The sequence below is a fragment of the Lagenorhynchus albirostris genome, chromosome 14, assembly GCF_949774975.1.
Source record: "Lagenorhynchus albirostris chromosome 14, mLagAlb1.1, whole genome shotgun sequence".
Classification (NCBI taxonomy): Eukaryota; Metazoa; Chordata; class Mammalia; order Artiodactyla; family Delphinidae; genus Lagenorhynchus; species Lagenorhynchus albirostris.
In genome coordinates this window covers 88415589-88439764 of record NC_083108.1, presented here as the reverse complement: position 1 = coordinate 88439764, position 24176 = coordinate 88415589, and the positions used below count along the sequence as shown (strand labels likewise).

The 24176-nt window shown below is 38.3% G+C and overlaps 1 protein-coding gene across 8 annotated transcripts in view; it reads right to left on the bottom strand.

Moving 5' to 3' along the window:
- Positions 1–10869: 10869 nt before the first annotated feature.
- The window catches only part of LOC132504506 (zinc finger protein 268-like), a 65789-nt gene continuing 52482 nt past the window's right edge, over positions 10870–24176 (bottom strand). For all 8 annotated transcript variants that reach the window (XM_060122010.1, XM_060122009.1, XM_060122002.1 and 5 more), the window contains 3 exons: positions 20247–20373; positions 19866–19952; positions 10870–13434 (listed from right to left, as the gene is read on the bottom strand). In XM_060122010.1, the coding sequence (XP_059977993.1) occupies positions 10958–13434; positions 19866–19952; positions 20247–20373 (2691 nt within the window). In that variant the 3' untranslated portion in view covers positions 10870–10957. The remainder of the gene's footprint in view (positions 13435–19865; positions 19953–20246; positions 20374–24176) is intronic.

Genomic DNA, 24176 nt, shown 5'->3' with positions numbered 1-24176 from the left:
TTCCCCCATAATGAGTAGCTGAACACATTTTAAAAAATCCCTGATCCACGGAAGGCTGCAAGCCCATCTAGATACAGCCTCCTAAGAACCTCTACTTCACCCTGAACCCCTCTTCCCTCCAGGGAACTACCTTCGTTCCCAGAGGTCCCCCTGAGGGAGCTGCTCGCCCACCTGCACTGCCCCAGGAAGCCTTCTCGAAGCCCAATCTGTCTGTATATTGGGGTGCTTGTAGCCATGGGAGACCATGGGTCCTTTGGGCCGTTCGTGGGTTCACAGAACTACGGGGAGCAGGCCGTCTGGGGAACACCCTTGGGAAACCGATGCCTGACAGAAAAAGAGAGGGGATGTGTGACGTCTTGGGTAGAGTGATGAGAAGGACAGAGGGAACGTAAACAAGAGCTAGAAAGAGTGGTTCAGCTGTCCTTCCTTTCTTGGAAGATGGCAGATGCAGGTGGGGCAGGGCACAGGAAAACCCTCCCAACATACTGACCCAGAGGCACTAGGAATGCTTTTTTTTTTTTTTTTTTAGAGAAAATATTTTAAAAAAATTTTTTAAAGATGAGATGAGTATTATCGATTTTTCCTTCTGCTTCAGGCTCAGAGGTGGCTGGGCAGTGGTGCTGTGCCCAAACAAGACCCACTTCACCTGCTACAAACCTTCGTTCCCTCTGGTAGTAGGTCAGGTGCAGGGAAGGGGACAGGGACTCAGAGCCCAGGGTCTACTTACTGAGCATACGGGACTCTGTGAAGTGGGTATTTTGCCATCATTCCCACATGACAGGATGCCCATCAGAGAGGTTAAGTCACTGGTCTAGTCACAGAACTGGTAGAGGGTGGGTTTGAGGTTAGCCCGCTCCCATCTGGCCCCCAAGTGTTGGTTTTCACGTCACCCAGCAGCACACTGACTCGGAGGGTGGGAGAGGAGGGAGGTCTCGCTGCGCACTACATTCTCGTTACTCAGTAACCATGCTTGTTACACTCCAGGCCCAGGCTGCACACTGACATCACAGATGAGTGAGTGTCCCTCCGTTTGAGGAATCCATCCTCTCAGGACCTGTTGATTGCCTACTCTGTGAAGAGCTGGAAAAAATGAATCTATTTTGTCGTTGAAACAAGCCTAAATAGATACTTAACCAAGAGCATTTTAAATTAACATATTACATGTGAAAACTTGAACAAACATACAAGTCCAAGAAAATGAAAGCACATTGTGTAAGTTCTTGATGAATTTGATTTTCTGTCCTTGTAAGTTACATAAAGTGCACAGATCTTTAGGGTTTACCTCTGATTTTCCCATACATGCAGATACTGTGTCCTCACCGTTTCCAGCATGCTTCAAGGCTCTGTCATGCTGGTTTCCAGTCACTATCCCCCCACGATGACCACCCTGGACTTAAGTCACCAAATGTTAGCTTTGCCTTTTTTGCACTTGATCTGCCTCGTCAAATGCTACCAAATTTCCCCCATGTAACCTTCTAGAAGGTCTATTTTTCCCCCTTTACATTTACGTGTACAATTAATCTGGAAATAATTTTAACTTATGGTACCAGGTATGGGTGTGTCAACCCCCCACACACCCCATAGGACATCCAATTCACCTGATTTATTGAAGAGTCTTCACCATTGCACTACAGTGGCACTTTTTGTCTTAAATCAGATGATGGTACATGTGTGGGTCTGCTTCTGGGCTCTCTGATCTGTTGTTCCATTGTTCTGTCTTGCTTTACATAAAACCATACTATTTTAATCATGGGATAAGTCGATATTCAGTGTGTATCCTTCAATTTTCCTCCTCTTTGTCTTTGCTATGCTTCACCCTTTGCATCTTCACAGGAATTTCAGAATTGGCTCGTTAATTTTGACAAAAATGCATATACTAGGACTTTGAGATGGCACTGAATTTATATATCAATTTGAGAATTTTTTAAATATAAATTTAGTTAGTTAGTTTTGGCTGCCTTGGTTCTTCGTTGTTGTGCGCGGGCTTTCTCTAGTTGCAGCGAGTGTGAGCTACTCTTCGTTGTGCTCTGCGGGATTCTCATTGTGGTGTTTCTCTTGTGGAGCACGGGTTCTAGGCACGTGGGCTTCAGTAGTTGTGGCACGCGTGCTCAGTAGTTGTGGCTCGTGGGCTGTAGAGCACAGGCTCAGTAGTTGTCGTGCATGGGCTTAGTTGCTCTGCAGCATGTGGGATTTCCCCAGATCAGGGCTCGAACCCGTGTCCCCTGCATTGGCAGGTAGATTCTCAACCACTGCACTGGGAAGTCCCTGGGAAATGTTTGAGAACAATATTGAGTCTCCCAATCCACAAATACAAAATAGATCTCATTTATGAAATTTCAAGCAATATTTTGCAGTTTTCTGTATAGAGGCTTTTCACACCTTTCTTTAGACTTATTTCTAATCATTCAATATTTTTGATGCTATTGTCAATGGTACTTTTAGTTCAATTATCTAATTGTTTTGTAATATACAGAAATACAGTTGACTTTTGTATACTGACATTCTACCTAGCAACTCTGCTAAATTCACTTAATTCTAACAGTTTATCTTCAGGGGTTTTTTTTTTGGTTTTCTAAGTACATAAACATATTGTATAGGAATGGATAAGTTTTCTTTCTTTCCAATGGTGAATTAAAGAGGTAATAGTGTAATTTTTTCTATTCTTATATGCAAGGAGAGAGCATTATTTGACCTGAAATGAAATCATGATGTGTCTGCAACATGAAGTGTCTGTGATAGATTTCTTTTGTAAATATGCTTTATCAGATTAAGGAAGTTCCTCTCTATTACTAGATTTAAGAGCTTTTGCTATAAATACCTGTTTAATTTCATCACTTACTTTTATTCTGCGTCTCGGGTTGGTTTTTCTCCCTTATTCTGTAACTGTGATGGATCTCAGTGTGTGTGGGTTGTTTGTTTGTTTGTTTTAGCTGCACCACGCGGCATGTGGGATCTTAGTTCCCTGACCAGGGATCAAACCCGTGCCCCCTGCACTGGAAGCGTGGAGTCTTAACCACTGGACCACCAGGGAAATCCCCTGTTTATTGGGTTTGTTTGTTTTTGTAACATTAAACCATCCTTGCATGGATACAATAAAGCATACTTTATCATGATATAATTTTTATATATCACTAGATTCCATCTGTTAATTCATTGTTTAGGATTTTTGCATCTCTGTTCATGAGAAATAAATGTCTACATTTTCTTTTTTTCTAGTGTGTTTGTTGAATTTTGGCACCAAAGTTATGCAGGTCTCAAAAAAAGTATTGGGAAGCATTCTCTCACTTTTTCTATTCCCTGGAAAATTTTATAGAATTGGAATTATTTCTTCTTTAAATTTCGGAAGAATTCACTAGGGAAGACATCTAGACTTCAAGCTTTCTTTGTGGAAAGGTTTTTAATTTTGGATTCAATTTCTTCAATAGATTTAGGACTGATTTGTTTTTTATTTCTTCTTTTATCGAATTTAAGTTGTGATTTCTAAGGAGTTTGTCCTTACTATCTAAACTGTCAAATGTGTTTGCCTATTGCATAACCTTCTTTTACGTTTACTTTATTTACTTTCATGTAAAATCTGTTGTGATAGCCCATTTCATATTGGATACTGGCAATGTATTTTTTTTCCTCTTTCTTGCTTTTTCTTTTTTTTCCCCAGTATTTTATTTTAACATCTTTATTGGAGTAAAATTGCTTTACAATGGTGTGTTAGTTTCTGCTTTATATCAAAGTGCATCAGCTATACATATACATATATCCCCATATCGCCCTCTTGCATCTCCCTCCCATCCTCCCTATCCCACCCCTCTAGGTGGTCACAAAGCACCGAGCTGATCTCCCTGTGCTATGCGGCTGCTTCCCTGTCTTGCTTTGTCTTGATCAGAAGTGAATTTTATTAATCAAAGAATCAACTTTCAGTGGCAATTTCTCTTTTGTACATTTAGTTCCTATTTAATCAATTTCTGCTCTCCATTATTGCCTTCCTGCTACTTTCTCTGAGTTTAATTTGCTTTTCTTTTGTGGCTTCCTGAAATAGATGGCTAGATAATTGGTTTTCAACCTTTTTCTTATTACATCAAAGCTATACATTTTCCTTCACTTTTTACCATTGTATTTTACCATCATTTATGTAAAAATATCTCCTAATTTCTGAAATTTCTCAATCTAACATTACTCTTTTTGTAATTAAGAAGTATCTGAGCTTTGAGACTAATATTTGTTCCTCATAATACTTTTGCTTACAAGTTTTAGTATTAATTTCTGCCTGAAACAATCTTTACTATAGTGGCTGCCTAATGACAATTTTCTAATTTCATCATTTCTTCTACATTTATCAGTTGGAATTCACCCGCCATAAATGGTTTTTCTCCGGCCCCCTCCATCATTTCAGTGTAACCTATTTATATTTACTTTTTTCTTCTGTGTGGTTCTTAGTTCTTTCAAATAATTTCTTTTGTAATTTAGGCTTCATATTGTTCCAGTTGTTACTTTTATATCTTCTTATAGTGCCCTGAATCCCACTTTTCTCCATCTGTTATTATCAGCCTAAGAGTTAAAGTGGTATCCTTTGCTTTCCTCCTAATATCAATGGCAGTATCTTACTTCCCCCAACCCTCTTTCTTCTTATGCTCACTTCATATTCTTACTTTACCAGAAAATATCTTTATATAGTATTCTTCCATCTTTGCTCAACCCTCATTTTAGTTTTAGATGTAAAATTAAATATATTAAATGCTCACCATCAGCCCTTTAGCTGGAAGCTCAACCTCTGGTATATTCCTCAAAAAATTAATTTTTGTATATGGTGTAAGTATAGACCAAGACACATATTTTTCTCAAACAGATGTGCAAGTGTTTCAGCACCATTTTCTTTGTAAAGACTATTCTCTTTCCAATGAATTGATTTTGTAATTTTGACAAAAATCAGTTCACTATGTAGTGTGTAGTTTTAGTCAGGAGTCTCTTCTGTTTCACTAATCTGTATGTCTGTCCTTTCACAATACCACACTGTCATAGCTGTTGTAGCTTAATGACAGGCCTGGAAATCAAAGAGTATATGTCTTGCAACTTTGTTTTTCCTTTTCAAAATTGTGAGTATTCTAGTTCCTTTGCTATTCCACATAAATTTTAGAATCAGTTTGTCAGTTTTCACAGAAAATCTTCCTGGGAGTTTTATTGGAATGGGATTGAGTCTAAAAATCCATGTGGAGAACACTGACACTTTAACGACATTGAATCTTCCAATCCATTAACAGGGCACCTCCTCCCATTGTCCAGGTCATTATTATTCCCTTCTTGTTGTTCTCAGCATACATTTCATGTCACTCACATTTAACTATTCCATGGTTTTTGGTGCTATCATAAATAGCTGTGCATTTTAACCCTAATTTTCCATTTTGTATTGCAAGTATGTAAAAATAGGACTGATTTTTGAATATTGATTTTATATTTTGCTGTCTTGCTAAATTGACTTGTTATGGTGGCTTTTTTAGTGTGTGTGTAAAGTTTTAAATGGAGTTTGAGTGAAGGCAGTCATGCTGTCTCTGAATAGTTGTCGTTCTTCCTTTCCAATCTGTATCTTTTTAATTTCTTTTTCTTGCCTTATGCAGTCAGCTAAGTCTTCCAGTACAATGCTGAAATAGAGTGGTGAGAGTGGATATAATTGACTTGTCCTCAATCTTAAGGGAAGCTATTCACTCTTTCACCATTATGACATTAATTGTAGACCAGCGGTCCCCAACCTTTTTGGCAACAGGGACCAGTTCCACGGATGACAATTTTTCCATGGACCAGGGGGCGGGGGGGATGCTTCAGGAGGTAATGTGATTGATGGGGAGTGATGGGGAGCAGCAGATGAAGCCACGCTCACTCGCCTGCTACTCACCTCTTGTTGTGTGGCCCAGTTCCTAACATGCCGCAGACCACTACTAGTACTGTGGTGCCCCCTGGGGGTTGGGGATCCCTGCTGTAGACATTTTTCAGATGTGCTTTATTAGTTTGAGGAAGCTACTTCCTATTCCCAGTTTTCTCAGGATTTTTTTATCATGAGTGCTGTGGAATTTGAACAAATGCTTTTACTACACCTGTTGACGTGACCATATGATTTTTATTTTTTAGTTGGTCAGGTATGAATTAGTGATTGGATTTTGAATATTGAGTCAGCCTCAGCTTTGTATTCCCAAGATAAACTCAAATTTGCCTTCATGTATTACCCTTTTATATATTACTGAATTTAATTAACTAATATTGAGGCTTTTTACATCTATGTTCATGAAGAACATTTGTAGTTTTTTAAGAAATTGTAGTTTTTTCTTTTAATCAGTGTGACACTGATTTCATAAAATCGGTTAAGAAGTATTTGTCATCTATTTTCTTGAAAAGTTAGTATAGAATGGCTATTACTTCTTTCTTAAATGTTTGATAGAAATCACCAGTGAAATGATCTGAGCCTGGATTTTTCTTTCTTGGGAGAATTTTAACTATGAATTTAATTTCTTTAATAAATGTAGCACTATTCAGGTTACCCATTTCATATTAAGCTTTGGTGGTTTGTGTCTTTCAAGAATTTAGTCCATCAAAGTTGTCAAATTTGTTTTGTGTTGCTTACCCCTTCCACTGTTTTAGTTTCACTGGTTTCTGATCTTATCCTTACTATTTCATTCCTATTTACACTGGGCTTTACTCTTCTTTTCCTAGTTCCTTAAGGTAGGACTTTAGATTATTGATGTGAGACCTTTATTCTTTTCTAATGTAAGTATTTAGTGCCATTAATTTCCCTCTATACACTGCTTTTTCTGCATCTCAAAAAATTTGATATGTTGTATTTTAATTTGTACATGTTGTATATAATAATTCAAAATATTTCCCATATTTTTCTTGAAATTTCTTGGAGCCATGAATTACTTAGAATTGTGCTGCTTAATTTCCAAGTGTTTGTCGATTTTTCTGTTCTTGTTGCAATTGGTTTCTTGTTAAACTGCACTATAGGTGGAAGAAATTTTGAAAGGTTTCAATTATTTAAAAAATGTTAAGATTAATGACTTAGGACATGACCTGTATTGATGAATGCTTCACATGTAATTGAAAAGAATACATACTCTGCTGTTGGATATTCTAGACATGTCTACCAGGTCTAGTTTATTGATGGCATTATTCAGTGCTTCTATAGCCTTGCTGATTTTTGGTCTCCAACTTATGTTACTGAGAAATAACTGTTGAAGTGTCCAACTAAAATGGTAGAGTATATTTCTCATTTCACCTCTGTTTTTGCATGATTTTGAAGCTTTCTTGTTAAGTGCATGCACATTTAGGATTGTCTTTTTGGCAAAATGATGCTTTTCATTATATAAGGTACCTATATATTCCTGATAATTTTCTTTGCTCTTTGAATATATATTTACTTCCAGAAAAGGGTACATATTTTCTAATGACAGCTCTTAGGCTGGGAGATAAGGTGGGGCTGAATCAATCTGATCTGTATTTCAACTGACTGAGCTTGGTTGAAGCTTTTGGTTGAGTTAGTGCAAAACTGCCTTCAGATATTTTGAGGGCAAATCAGAATGTTTCCCTCAGCAGGGCCTGGAATCTGAGCATGGAGACATTGTAGAGATTTGCTTGTGCTCACAGCCAAGCTGCCAGCTCTCAGAGCTATGCGAAACAACTCCTTGCCTTACAGCCTGTAGTTTAAATATTTGCCTGTAGTTTATTTTGGTTTTTCTAAATAGACAATCACATGTGCAAACAATACGATTTTTGTTTCTGCCCCAAACCCCAATTCCTTACAACTTTCTGTTCTCACATATTGGCTAGAACTGTCATTATATTGCTCAATAAAATTGATGGGCATTCTTTTTCTTAAAGGTATACATTTACTGTTTTATCATTAAATATGACATTTGTCAGTTTTTGGAACATACTCCTTGCAAAGTTAAAGGAGTTAATTTCTATCTCTAATTTAATAACATTTTAAAATAATCTATGGGTATTATAGCCCATCAAATGATTTATCTACACATACTGAGATACTCATATGGCTTCTTTCTGGTAGTGTGGTTAATTTTACAAAAAGAATTTTTAATATTAAATCTTCCAAACACCCTAATGAGTTTTAATTAGGATCAGGTTCAGGTGCACATAACAGAACCAACTCTCCTCCCAACGAAAAAAGAAAAGATGCCATGAACAAGACAGTTCATCTCTCTTTTGTGTAAAAATATGCCCAGCTCCATCATTACCAGAGAGCCACATCACTCTTATCTCTCTACTGCACTCAAGCAGACAGCTTCCACCCTCAAGAGGAATTCAGGCTCTAAGATGGCTGCTGAGTCTGCAAACATCCAGCATGTTGCATATTAAAAAGAAAAGATGAAAGCACACTAGGGGGCTTTCCCCACTTGTTTTCCTTTTGAAAAACCTTCCCATTATCCCTCTCGGTAACTTCTATGTCCATTTCATTACTCAGAATTAGCAGCAGGATCACACTTAGCTACAAAAAGAATGGAAAAATGCAGCTTTTTAGCTGAGCACATCACCATTATGAAAAATACAATGATACTGCTGGTAATAAAGAAATATTGGATTCACTACTAACAGTCTGCTACACTTAATAATGTCATGACTTAAAAAATAAAAACTCTACATTACTAGATGCATTTTTGCTATAATTCCATTTAGAATTTTTAAATCTATGTTCACAAATGACTTTGTCATTTCCCCCCAAAATGTCTACTTCCTGTGAAATATTGTAAAATGTTAGAATTATCTTTCCTTTAACTTTCCTGAAAATTATCAACTATTACTGAAAGTCTCTGGAGCCTCTTTCTTTTCTGGGGCTGGGGCAGAGTTAGAGGAACTAGGTAGATTTTCAAGCCAGAAATTCAATTTTTAACTTTCCTATTGTTTTTTACTGGTTGCTGATCTACTGATTTTTGTTAAGTTTCATTTATCTGGAAAATTTTCCATTTCATTTAAAATCAGACCCAATCCATTATCCTTTCACACAGTATTTGATTTATACCTTCAACATTATGCTGACATCTCTGGCTTCTACTGGGAGAGGCTGAATGTGGATTTGCATCACACAATACAGAACCTTTAAAATCTAATTGACCCTGGATAGTAGGAAACAGAATATGTGTTTATTCTTTATTTTGTGTATATATCTTCCTTGGAACATCAATGACAAAATACATATTCATATTTTCCAGGTTTAAGGGATAGACTGTAGCAGATATCTGAAATTCTTTCCTTATGCAAGCCTTCTCTTCCCTTCTGTAAATCATCATTCTTCACCCCAGGTCTATTGACATTGGATAATAATAATGAGCTGAACACATTCAGAAATCATTGACTACATCCTTCAAGGAAGATGCAGTTTCTTTGGGTAAGAGATGGGATTCCCCACTGAAGTAAAGAGCACAAAGTAGTGGGTGTTTCAGAAATATTTGCAGTTTTGAATCCTCATATTCCTCCAAGATAGAGTAACCTAATTTTCAGATTAATGCTCATTCACATAAGGTGAGGCTGTGAAAAAAACTGACTTTGTAAGTAAGCAACTGGTAGAATGACTTTTCACCATCCTGAATCTATAGCTATACATACGCATTTCAGCAGCATCACTTAAAGGTATCACTTAAATGTACTGAGAGGATACAAGACAGTTCAAATTAACAGAGAAGTGAACTAGGATTAAAAAGGGACAATAACTAAAGCTATTCTGTGTAATCTATATAGAAGGAACTAATTAATACTAGCAGTAAGATGCTACCTGAGAACAAAAGCTAAGTTTGATTTTCTGTACTAAGGAGTCCATTAAAAATTTATATTCTGAACTATCTCAGCCAACTCCTGGCAGGGCACCTTGAATGATGATCCCATCATGACTGCATACACTGTGAATTCTCTTAAAGGAAATCAAGGTGTTCTAACCAGAGGAGAAGGTAGAACAGATTGCAGATACACAATCACATGAAACTATATTGCACTATATTGATTATATAACTAAAGAGGTAGCTTTCAGGACCATTGACAAAGGGTACAAAATAAAAGGTTTAAAGTATGGAAATGCATTTTAATGCCATATTATTCTAGTAAGAAGTTGTATTTTTAAATAAGAATGTCTCTATGCAGAGTAGAAACCCCTGGAAAATGGTATTGTTATCTAGCTAATTTATCTACCAAATGTGGCATTCACAAGAATATGCAAAACTACACAAAACATATTTTATAGTACAGAAACGAAGATAACACCTAAATATCCCTGCAGGTCTTATGATGTCATCCTTATTCTTATCCTGATTATTACATTTATTTACACAGATTAAAAAATATTTATGTTCTACTATGAACATACTTATCATTGATAGTTGAATACTTTCTCCAATCGTTTCCTAAAAGTTTGGAACATTTGGAACATAATTTCCCTTAATTTGTAAAGGAAATTATTTTTTTCCAAATGAATCAAAATAATAGTAAATAAACCTTCCTGCTGAGGCTTTACCCCATCTGAAATATTCATAGATCTTCATTCATTCAAATATTTTTTTTCTTTTTTTTTTTTACTAGAAGTTTGTCCTTCTAGATGAAGAATTTCCCTAACTTATAGCATGGTTTCTCCAAGGTATGAGCTTATGATACCTGCAATTCATTCATTTATGTTTTCTGTCATTAAAATCCTAATTCTTAATAAACTATGAATTTCAAAGGACTGTATTCTATATTCATTTGCATTATGGAATTTCCTCTTTGTGGATGTTAGCATATCAAAAAATGGCTTTCTGACATTCATTTCATTCATAATGTTTTTCACCTGCACAAATTTACAAGACTTCCTGCTAAGAACTTTCATAGGGTTCACTGAATTCATAGAGTCCCTTGTGCACGTGTACTGATATTTTTTGTGTGTATAAAAAACAGCGTTCCACATGCCACATATACATGGTGTACAATGAGATGATTCCATTTACAGAGTTTCTCTCCTGTACAAATTTTCTGGGAATTCCTGTGACTTGACTTTTGAGAGAAAGTTTCTTACATTTACTTCACCAGTATGTTTCTCATCTGTGTGAGTTCTCTGATGCATAATGAGCTGTGACTTCCAACAAAAGGCCTTCCCACATTCACTGCACTTACAGGGTTTCTCTCCTGTATGAGTCCTCTGATGTGCACTGAGAATTGATTTCTGAGAGAAGGTTTTTCCACATTCACTGCATCCATAGGGTTTCTCCCCTGAATGAGTCCTCTGATGTACAATGAGCTGAGACTTCCTAATGAAGGCTTTTTCACATTCGTTGCATTCATAGGGCTTCTCTCTTGTGTGCATTCTCTGATGTACAATGAGCCGTAATTTTGCACTGAAGGACTTCTCACATTGACTGCATTTATAAGGGTTTTCCCCTGTATGAGTGCGCTCGTGTACAATGAGTAGCGACTTCCAAATGAAGGCTTTCCCGCATTTGTGGCACTCATATGGTTTCTCTCCAGAATGAGTTCTCATGTGTATAATGAGATATGACTTGCTACTAAAGGCTTTCCCACACTCACTGCACCCATAAGGTTTTTCCCCAGCATGAGTTCGCTGATGTGAGATGAGCTGATCTTTTCTATTAAAGGCTTTCCCACATTCACTGCATTCATACGGATTCTCCCCCGTGTGAATTCTCTGATGTACAATAAGTTGTGAATTGAAACTGAAGGATTTCCCGCATTCACTGCATTCATGTGGTTTCTCTCCTGTGTGAGTCCTCATATGTATGATGAGGTAGGACTTGCTCCTAAAAGCTTTCCCACATTCAATGCATCCATAGGGTTTCAACCCTGTGTGACTTCTCTGATGTACAATGAGCTGTGACTTCAAACTGAAGGCTTTTCCACACTGATTACACCCATAGGGTTTCACCCCAGTGTGTGCTCCCTGATGTACAATAAGCTGTGACTTGAAAGTAAAGGATTTCCCACATTCACTACAACCATAGGGTTTCTCTCCTGTGTGGGTTCTCTGATGAACAATAAGATTCGACTTTGTGTTAAAGGCTTTCTGACATTCACTGCATTCAAAGGGTTTCTCTCCTGTATGAGTTCTCTGATGTATCACGAGCTGTGACTTCAAACCAAAAGTTTTCCCACAGTCACTGCATTCATAGGGCTTCTCCCCTGCATGAGTTCTCTGGTGTGAAATGAGCTGGTATTTCCGACTGAAGGCTTTTCCACATTCACTGCATTCATACGGATTCTCCCCCGTGTGAATTCTCTGATGTACAATAAGTTGTGAATTGAAACTGAAGGATTTCCCGCATTCACTGCACTCATGTGGTTTCTCTCCTGTGTGAGTCCTCATATGTATGATGAGGTAGGACTTGCTCCTAAAAGCTTTCCCACATTCAATGCATCCATAGGGTTTCACTCCTGTGTGACTTCTCTGATGTACAATGAGTTGTGACTTCAAACTGAACGCTTTTCCACACTGATTACAGCCATAGGGTTTTACCCCAGTGTGTGCTCCCTGATGTACAATGAGCTGTGACTTGAAAGTAAAGGCTTTCCCACATTCACTACAACCATAGGGTTTCTCCCCCGTGTGGGTTCTCTGATGTACCATGAGGTTAGACTTTGTATTAAAAGCTTTCCGACAATCACTGCATTCATAGGGTTTCTCCCCTGTGTGAATTCTTTGATGTATAATGAGTTGTGATTTCAAACCAAAAGCTTTCCCACAGTCATGACACCCATAGGGTTTCTGTCCTGAATGAGTTCTCTGGTGTGAAACAAGCTGGTCTTTCCTACTGAAGACTTTCCCACATTCACAGCATTCATAGGGATTCTCCCGCGTGTGAATTCTCTGATGTATAACAAGTTGTGAATTGAAACTGAAAGTTTTCTGACAAACACTGCATTCATGTAGTTTCTCTCCTGTGTGAGTTCTCTGATGAACAATGAGGTAGGACTTGCTGCTGAAGTCTTTCCCACATCCATTACATTTGTAGGGTTTTTCTTTTGCATGAGTTTGCTGATGCACCACAAGGTATGACTTGCTGCTGAAGGCCTTCCCACAGTAACTGCAATCAAAGGGCTTTCCTCCCATACGTATTTGCTGGCATATAAGCTGTGACTTTCTGTTGGCAGTTTTTCCAGATTTATTACTTTCACAGTATTTTATCCCAATAACAGCTTGCTCATGTTTAGAATGGAAGGACGATTCCCTATGTGCATGAAACCCATTAGGATTCTTTCTGGAATAATTATTACCGAAATCTGTACTATATTTCAAACTCTTTCCATTTGTGACACATTTATGAAGTTTTTGTCTTGAAGAAACATAATCTGTACTAAGAAGACATAGTTTTCCAAATGCAGTACACTGATAGCCTTTTGACATACTTCTTAGCTTGCCTTGATTTTCCTTATGCCATTCCATATGACCATCAATTTCCCAGACTTCGTCTAGAAATGAAAATACTCATATGTTATAAATAGTAACATGATCCTAGTATAGCATAAAATTGCCTTAAAAATGCCATATCATGAGGTTTTTCTTAGTTTCAGATATCAGTTCTGAATGTAAATAAAATCTCAAGTGTAAATGTACCCAAACTCCTGGGCACTCAGGAAAACAAAGCAAATCAAAACACGTATGAGGCAAAGGGAACTGACAATAAATAAAGGTAGTCTTGAGTTACAAAATTTTGCAAAATGCCTTCTTTAGAAAGCAAAAGAGAAATGAGCAAAACAGAAAGAGGTGGGGTCTTTCCTGGTGGCACAGTGGATAAGAATCCGGCTGCCAATGCAGGGGACATGGGTTCAAGCCCTGGTCCAAGAAGATCCCACATGCTGCAGAGCAACTAAGCCCACGTGCCACAACTACTGAGCCTGCGCTTTAGAGCCCACGAGCCACAAGTACTGAAGCCCATGTGCCACAACTACTGAAGCCCGTGCACCTAGAGCCCATGCTCCACAAAAGGAGAAGCTACTGCACTGAGAAGCCTGCGCACCATAAGGAAGAGTAGCCCCTGCTCGCCACAACTAGAGAAAGCCCGTGTGCAGAAATGAAGATGCAATGCAGCCAAAAATAAATAAATTTATTTATTTATTTATTTAAAAATATATATATATAAAGAGGTGGGAAAGGATCTCTGAGCATTAGCTTCATTCGACGAATAATCGTTAAATATCTATTATGTGCCAAACACTGTGCTAAGCTCAGGAGAAAGAGCAGAACCACTGCAGATTGGTTTAGTCTTCTTGGGAATAAAGTTCCACTGAATACCCAAATAGATGAAAATAAACTCACAAGAAACACCATCAAGATGTTTCAGAACGCTGACAAGCAGCAGCTAATAAAGCTTCCAGAAAAACCAAAAAAGTTTCATATAATGGGTCAAAATTTAGAATGGATCTGACTACTCATTAGCATCGCTAGGAGAGAAAAAACAGAGCATTCAGGAGTAAAGTATAAACATTTTCAGTGGCACATGTCTCAAATTTTATATCAAATGCACCCTTTCACGGGAAGCTACTATGAAAGGTGTTCCTTTCACAGGAAACTACTATGAAAACAAACCAAGAAAAAAGATGACACAAAAAAATAGAAAAGAAAATCTGAAAGGAGATTCCAGGTTAAAAACTGTACAACCAGGTCTTGAGAAAAATCAGCTTACACTGGAGCAAGTCAAAAGATATGGGAGTGATGTCACCAGGAAGATGAAATTGACAGAATCACTAATTTAGCTGAATGTACCAAAAGAATATTTAGACATGTGAAGAAGAGTCTGGGGTTAAATTAATTATAAATACATTAATGATAACACAGAAAACTGGGCACGGAAGTAAAACAACTCAAGAGAAAAAATGATTTATGAACGAAAACTAGCCATTGTACACTTGCATGATTTACCTGTGAACAGAAATTACATGGTCGTAAAGATATAAAAACTGAAGACTGATCTAAGTATGAAACAGCTTGATTAGGATGATGGAGGTATGGAAAGAGACAGTGTGTATATCATGGGGAGTATGAGGGAAGGAGGATGAAAGAGAATTAAATCTTTACCCTTCACACTAAGTAATTAGGAGGAAATCAAGGTGCAAGTGAATAAGTTGGTTATTTAGAAAAACATGGACGTAAATACCATAAGAAAGAGCTAAAGAGATAAAATTGGTTTTCTCTGAGGGGAATGAAAAACAGACGGGGCAGGGTGGACAGAATGCTTTTAAACATAAACCCAACCCAACTCCCACCCCCCAACCAAATTCCAAAAATACAAAGTGGATAGGGAACTAGACGCAAGACTAAGTCCTCAGTCATAATCAGAAATATCTGGAGGTTGAACAGAAGAGAGAATGGGTAGAGTTGACCTAGATGTCCCAAAGTTATGGCTGACCAAGGCAATGGACAGAAAAGGGTGTTAAGAGAACACAGAAGCAGGTCAGGTTTGAAGACAGCAATATCACAGGATCTTAACACCCCATTTCAGGTTTCCCTACATCTTAAATCTGAACACTCTTATTCATTTTGTACACAACCTCCAAATTATATTTTCCCAAACATCAATTCCCAACTGGGACAGTACCCACCCCCATGCAGTGAGAAATGAACAGGAGCATGTTTGACTATTACAGTGGCTTTGGAGGGAACATTACTGGCTATTACTGGGTTGGCCAAAAAGTTCCTTTGGTTTTTAAGTAAACATAAAAGATACATTTTCCATGTTCACCAAGAACTTTACTCAACAACATATTAGCCATTTTGGGCTTTTTTGTTTGCGGTACGCGGGCCTCTCACTGTTGTGGCCTCTCCCATTACGGAGCATAGGCTCCAGACGTGCAGGCCCAGCGGCCATGGCTCATGGGCCCAGCCACTCCGTGGCATGTGGGACCTTCCCGGACTGGGGCACGAACCCATGTCCCCTGCATCAGCAGGCAGACTCTCAACCACTGCAACACCAGGGAAGCCCTCGCCATTTTGTTCCACTACCTTCTGCCATATTTCAGGCAACTTCATAATTCCATCCTACCAAAAGGTTTTATCTTTTTGAGCAAAGAACTGTTCCAGGTGCCTTTTACAGTCTTCCAGGGAATTAAAATTTTTTCCATTAAGAGAATTTTGTAAAGACTGAAATAAATGGAAAACCAAAGGTGCATTGTCTCGTGAATATGGCAGATGAATCAGAAATTCCCAGCCAAGCTGTAACGGTTTTTGCCTGGTCATCAAAAAAACATGTGGTCTTGCATTATCCTGATGGAAGATTATGTGTTTTCCGTTGAGTAATTCTGGATGCTTTTTCTCGAGTGCTGCTTAGAGTTGGTCTAATTGGGAGGAGTACTTGTTGGAAGTAATCACTTGGTTTTCCAGAAGAAGCTCATAATAGAGGACTCCCTTCCAATCCCACCTTATACACAACATCATCTTCTTTGGATGAAGACCAGCCTTTGGTGTGGTTGGTGGTGGTTCATTTCACTTGCCCCACGATCTCTTCCGTTCCACATTATTGTACAGTATCCACTTTTCATTCGCTCATCACAATTCGTCTTAAAAACTGAAAGTTTTCATTACATTTAAGTAGAGAATCGCATTTGGAAATATGATCAAGAAGGTTTTCTTCGCTTAACTTACATGGAACCCAAACATCAAAGCAATTAACATAATCAAGCTGGTGCAAATGGTTTTCAACCCTTGACTTGGATCTGGATTTTGCATATATCGGCTATCTCCCTTGTGATATAACGTTAATTGTCCTCAATTAAGGTCTCAATTCGATTGCTATCAACTTCAACTGGTCTACCTGGCAGTGGAGCATCATCCAGAGAGAAATCTTCAGCATGAAACTTCACAAGCCACTTTTGACATGTTAGATCAGTCACAGCCCCTTCTCCATATACTGCACAAATCCCTTTCTGCATTTCAGTTGCAGTTTTGCCTTTCTTGAAATAATACAGTATAATAGGCCAAAAATGTTGCTTTCTTCCATCTTCAATATTAAAAGGGCTACACAAATATTCACCAATTTTGATAATTATTTTTTTAATGCACACCGATACAACAGCTGTCACAATACAATCTAACAAAACTGTTTTGAATGAAGTTAAAGACAACTAAGTGCTACTAGAGTCATCTTATGGAAAAAACTGAATGAACCTTTGGCCAACCCAATACATGGTCTTAAAGTCAGAAGTGTTTCCATCAAGAAGAAAACAGGCCAGTGAGTAATTAACCTTTGCCCTCAAATCATATTTGCTCATGTTTGGCTGTCAGTGTTGTCCCTGTAGACTCTGAAAGTTCATGGATACTGAATCTGTCAGTTTCTGTACTTCACCCTTCCAATCCTTCTGTTGCTGGCACCACACTCCTGCTGATTTTCCCTTGGTTCCCACATCTCTGGCTTCCTTCATTTGATTTCCCAGGAAATCTAATGAATGTGCTGTTAAGCATTTTCTTTACAACAATAATTGCGGGAAATTAATCATTGCTGGTATCTCAAGGAAGAGCACAAAGAATTCAAGAAATAAGGACAGAATACCAGAGCCAGTGAGTAGAAGAGAGGAATTCACAAGATTAAAGATTATTTAAATATGATTCAAGACTGTATTAAACATGATTACTGGCTGTGGCCCATCTTGAGTTTAGCCACAGAAGACAATGGAAGAGGAAATCATGCTAAGCCAGCAGAACCCAGGCTCACCAGGCCACGGCCACAGCAGGAAGCCCCGGCACAGCCTGCCCAGCCCGGGTTCCAATGCTTCTCTGTTGTGCCACTCCTGCTGCTCTCCCAGAACGAGGTTCCTGTTGTACCCACCCTGTACTTCTCTCTGCCACTCTACCTGTCTGGCTGGTTGTACGTGGATAACTTATCTTTAATTATAGATCACCAGACCATGAAGAACCACCACGTCTGATTAGAAACAAGGATCCTAGACTTCCATTAATATACTAGAAGAATGACAAGAGGTGTAACAGAATATTTTTGAAGATGAATGGATGGAAAGAAAGGTGTGACTGGATGATGCCTAACCGGAGAGGTAGATGGAGGTGGACAGTGTTGCCTACCCAGCCGTTCTGCTGCCCCTTTCCTGGCTGGCAGAAACCTGATCTTATTTCCTACTTCCATTTGTAAGGCCATGTGCTGCAGTTAGGAAAACGGGACCCACTTCCATACCCCTGCAGAGAGTGAAGCATGATATAGCTGAGCCGACAGTGATGGCCCCGTTTCCCTCACCAGAGTCTTCTTTACACAGGGATATGTGATAAAAATCTAGCCTGCTCAACATGGTAAGTCTGCTGGGGTTTCTTGAAAGAGATTTTAATGCCTAATTAAAAGGACCATGTGGGAAGAAACAGTCTTTCTTATTCCACTGCCCACTGGTATATCTGCAGGTGTTGGCTGGAACTGTAAGAGGCATCTGGTGACCATGAGGGGAGGAAATCTGAGAAATACTGACATAGTTAGAATGGCGAGTCAGAGATAGACGTTTGGGGATTTAGTAAGTCAAGCAGTCCCACATCAGGACATTTTGTGATGTGTGGTAGTAAATCACTTCTGCCTAAATAGTTTGATTTTGGACTAATCAAAAATTGCAGCTGAAACCATCCTAATAATACAAAGATTAACTGTTGATTTATCCTGCCACACTTATGATGGAATACATAGTTGCTTAGGGAAATATATCTGACAGTAACATCAGGATGAACTAACAGTATAAAAAGAGTAAAAGGTATAAATTTGGCTAATAAGTAGAATAAGCAAGAAATGAAATAATGGAATTCCCTGGTGGTCCAGTGGTTAGGACACCATGCTTTCACTAACAAGGGACCGGGTTCAATCCCTGGTCAGGGAACTAAGATTCCATAAGCCGTGTGGTATACCCAATAAAAAAAAGAAAAGATAACATTGGGAATTATCTCATTCCCAATGAGAAGGAGGTGGGGATTGAGAAGATGGAGGCCTTAAAAGACTTATTTTTGAAGGACCAAAATACTAACAGATTATAGCAAGACTAGTGACGAGAACTGCATAAAAAGGATATTTAGGCTCACGCCCCAGTGCCAGGAAGAAGATCCAGGAGCATAACAGAACTAACAACCAGGAAGGTGAGAAGTTATCATACAGCTATGGGGCAGCAGAAGAGACATTCCAATTCCAGTTTCTGAAAAATGAGACAAGGGAGTGGCCCATGCAGGGAAGATGCCCAGTGGAACAATCAAACCCAGTACCAAAGGGCAGATGAAAGAGGGATGGGGCTGTCAGTCACCAATACAGAAAGAAAAAGCGTAAATCTTCAGAGTGGAAGTCTTTTAAAACTTACAATATACGAGGAAAGTGGGGAATATAAGAAAGACCCCTTTGGACTCAGAGGAAAGAGCATGCGAGGGCCGTAAAGCATGAGGAGAATAAGCACTGTGTCGTGCAGTGTGAGAGTGGGTTCCATGGGGTTCACTTGGGTAAGGAGTGGGGGAAAGGCTTCAGGCAAGAGAACTGATATTATCAAATGATGCAGGAATACACTCAGAAAGAACAGTGATGACAAAGCCATTAGGAAGGAGAAGCAGAAAGGGTAGAATCTCCTAACATGTAGGTTTCAAGGAGAAGGAAATTGGAACTGTGTTGAATATGAATGTAAGTAATTTTAGAAAAATAGAAAAAAAGTAGAAGGGGTGTGAAAGTCACATGAAAAGAGATAAAGAGGAAAAGCTTGCTTAAATGCGTAATGAAATGCATCTATCACCACGGGAAAGTAAGAAGGAAGCTGAGAATGCCACAGAGGAGATTAACTAAGAGACAATGGTTACAAATGACCCAAAAGTACAAACACAAAGGGAACATCACGTCAGAACTCACCAATTCTAAGGAGGAAAAGATCTAAATGTTCTGACGACTCACCCATATGGCCCTCACTTGGAATTTGCATCATCCACAGCTCTTCTTGTTCCAACTGGAAAATGATATTCGGTTTGGTGTGTTGATACCCTGTGAATAGAAAATCACAGACAACCTGGCCCAAAACTGCCTAGGACCCAGGGATTCAGCAGAATGGGGAAGACTCGGTTTAGAGGCGGCGTGATCAAGCTGCCCTTTTGCACTTTGGCAAAATGAACATCATTCAACCAGCAGATTTTGATGCCAAAGGGAGAATAAGAAAATCTGGCCTCTAAATATAAGCCGCAAATCACCAAGCATTTTACGAAAGTGCCCCAGCTTTCAGCACCCAAGAAGGGGAAGCCTGGAGATGACACACACTCCTTTCAGGGAGGTGGTACTTACCCAGGGACACCAGGTTGCTATAGTTCTCCAACATCACACTCCTGTACAGGTGCTTCTGAGCTGGGTCCAGCAGCTGCCACTCCTCCCAGGTAAAGTCCACAAACACATCCATGAATGACAATGGTCCCTGAAACAGCATATCTCCATTCAATTGCAAATCATTTTACTGAGTTTGTAGTAAACAAAAGGCTGCTAAGGGTGTCCATTATTTACATTGTACTTTGGGAGAAAAGCAAACGTTTACTGAAAATATCCCATCAATATGCATTAAATCAGTTAACCTGTCTTTCAGCATATAAGAATACCATGTGCCAGGTATTCAACTAGGAGCAGGTAATATAAAATGGATGAAAGACAGAAGTGTTCAGCATTGCAGAGAACAGCAAAGATTAAACCCATAAAAATGTAACAGGCAGTCAAAGATGCTATGACAAAAGAACATGGGCACAAAGGGGGAAGCAAGCAATGCTGCTTGAATGCACCAGGAGGTACCACTGAAGAGAAGACGTTAAAATTTCGTGAAATAAAAAAGGCAACAGCTGTAAGTAGCAACCACGGTGTGGGGCAACAGATCTGAACATGAAGATACACCGATTGTAAATCAGCATATGAGAAGATGCTCAACATCATATATCATTAGGGAATTGCAAATTAAAACAGTGAGACACCATTACACATCTAGAATGGCTAAGATTTTCAAAAATGGACACCAAATTTGAAAATGAAATTCCAAATTTGATGAAGACATGAATATAAACATCCAAGAATCTAAACTCCAAAAACAATGAACTCAAAGAAACGCACATGCTCAAATTTTCAATAGACAAAGAGAGAACCCTGAAAGCATCAAGAAAGCAATGACTTGTTTCCTACAAGGGCTCCTCAGTAAGATTATAAATAGACTTCTCATCAGAACCTTTGGAGACCAAAAGGCAATAAACCCATATATTCAAAGATCTAAAAGAAAAATAAACTACCAGCCAAGAATCCTGTATCTGACAAAACTGTGCTTCAAAAGTGAGGTAGAGGGCTTCCCTGGTGGTGCCGTGGTTAAGAATCCACCTGCCAATGCAGGGGGCACGGGATTGAGCCCTGGCCCAGGAAGATCCCACATGCCATGGAGCAAGTAAGCCTGTGGGCCCCAACTACTGAGCCTGCACTCTAGAACCCATGCTCTGCAACAAGAGAAGCCGCAGTAATGAGAAGCATGTGCACTGCAATGAAGAGTAGATCCCACTCGCCGGAACTAGAGAAAGCCCACATGTATCAATGAAGACCCAATGCAGCCAAAAATAAATTAATTAATTAAGTAAAAAGTGAGGTAGAAATGAAGACATTCCCAGAAGAACAAAAGGTAGTTTGCTACCACTAGACCTGCTTGTCAAGAGATGTTCAAGGGAGTCATGTATGTGAAATAAAAGAACACTAGACAATATTTTGAAGCTGTTTGAAGAAATAAAGATCTGAATAAAGGTAAATATCTGGGTAATTATAATGGTAGTATATTTGTGCCTCTACATTTCATTCTCTACATAATTATAAGAGACAAATGCATTTGAAATAATTATTAGTTTACATTTCGGGGCACACAATGTATAAAGATGTAACTCTGAGACATCAGCAATCAAAAGGGGTGGGACAGAGCTGTAAAAGAGCATAGTGTTTGTATGTTATTGAAGTTAAGCTGGTATAAATTCAAATCAGAATGCTATAACTTTAGGAAGTTAAATGTAATCCCATGGCCACCACAAAGAAAATAGTTATAAAACTTACACAAAAAGCAAATGAGAAAGGAATTTAGACATTTCACTATAAAAATTCAACTAATCACAAAAGACAGTGATTGCAGGAACTGAAGGACCAAAAAGCTATAAGGTATAAAGAAAACAGCAAAATGACAGAAATAAATCCCTCCTTATGAGTAATTACTGTAAGTGTAAATCAATAAAACTGTCCAGTGAAAAGATAGAGTTTGGCAAAATGGATTAAGAAACATGATTCAAATATGCTGTCTATGAGAAACTCGCTTTAGATCCAAAGACACAAACAGATCAAAAGTGAAAAAATGGATAAAGATATTCCATGCAAGTAGTAACCGAAGTAGAGCAGGGGTGGCTATACTAACATCAGACAAATCAAAAAGGTTGTAAGAGACAAAGAAGGAAATTACATATTATTAAAGTTTCAGCACAGCTAGAAGATAGAAAATTATAAACAGTTACACCTAATAACAAATCGTCAAAATACATGAAACAAAAACTGACATAATTGAAGGGAGAAATAGTTTTATAATAATAGTTGGAAACTTCAATATCCCACTCCCGATAATGCATAGAACAATCAGAAAGAAAATAAGTAAGGAAACAGAATTTAAATAAACTACCTCTAACAGACATATACAGAATATTCTACCCAAAAACAAAATATACATTCTTCTCAAGTACACATGAGACATTTTCCAGGACAGACCATATGTTAGGCCACAAATTAAATCTCAATAGATTTAAAAGATAAATATCATACAAAGTATCTTCTCTGACCACATAGGATGAAGTTAAAAATCACTAAAAGCAGCAGAAAAAAAGGGAAAATTCACAAATTTGTGGGAATTAAACAACATGGTCTTAAACAACCAATGGATCAAACAAATCAAAAGGGAAATTAGTAGACTTCGGGCAGGGGCGCGGGAAGGAGCGGGTAAAAAAAAAAAAAAAGGGAAATTAGTAAATACTTAGACATGAATGAAAACAAAACACAACATAAAGTTGTTGGGATGCAGCAAAAGCAGTGTTAAGGGAAAATTTTACAGTTAAAAACACATATTTAGGGGCTTCCCTCGTGGTGCAGTGGTTGAGAATCTGCCTGCTAATGCAGGGAACACGGGCTCGAGCCCTGGTCTGGGAGGATCCCACATGCCGCGGAGCAACTAGGCCCGTGAGCCACAACTACTGAGCCTGCGCGTCTGGAGCCTGTGCTCCGCAACAAGAGAGACCGCGATAGTGAGAGGCCCGTGCACCGCCATGAAGAGTGACCCCTGCTTGCCACAACTAGAGAAAGCCCTCGCACAGAAATGAAGACCCAACACAGCAAAAATAAATAAATTAATAAACTCCTACCCCCAACATCTTCAAAAAAAAAAAAAAACCAAACATATTTAAAACAAGAAACATCTCAAATCAATAATCTAACTTTACACCTTAAGGAAACAGAAAAAGAACAAATTAAACACAAAGGTAGCAAAAAGAAGGAAATAAGATTAGAATACAAACAAAATAGAAACTAGAAAAACAATAGGAAAAAAATCAATGAAACCAGAGCTTAGTTCTTTGAAAAGATAAACAAATTTTGATAAACCTTCAGGTAGCTAGACTGAGGAAAAAAAAAAAAGAGAGAAGACTAGAATTACTAAAATCAAGAATGAAAGTGGGGAAATTAGTACTGATTCTACAAAAATAAAAATGATTATTGGAAAGTACTATGAACAATTGTATGTCAACAAATTGGATAACTTAGTTGAAAGGAATGAATTCCATTTGTGTTTCTATTAAGATCAAATCACAAAGAAATAGGAAATCTGAACAGATCTATAACTAGTAAGGAGATTGGGTCTGTAATCAAAAATCTTCCCCCAAAAAAGAAAAGCCCAGGCTTCACTGGTGAATTTTAACAAATATTTAAAGAAGTAATAACATCAATCTTTCTCAAGCTTTTCCAAAACCTAGAGGAGGGAACACTTCCTAAGGCTCTGATACCAAATCCAGACAAAGCCACTGTAAGAAAACTACAAACTAGTATTCCTCATGAACATAGATGCAAAAATCTTCAAAATAATAGCAAATCAAATTCAACAGCTTATTAAAAAGATCATACACCATGACCAATGGGATTTATTTTTGGAATGCAAGGATGGTTCAACATTTGAAAATTGCT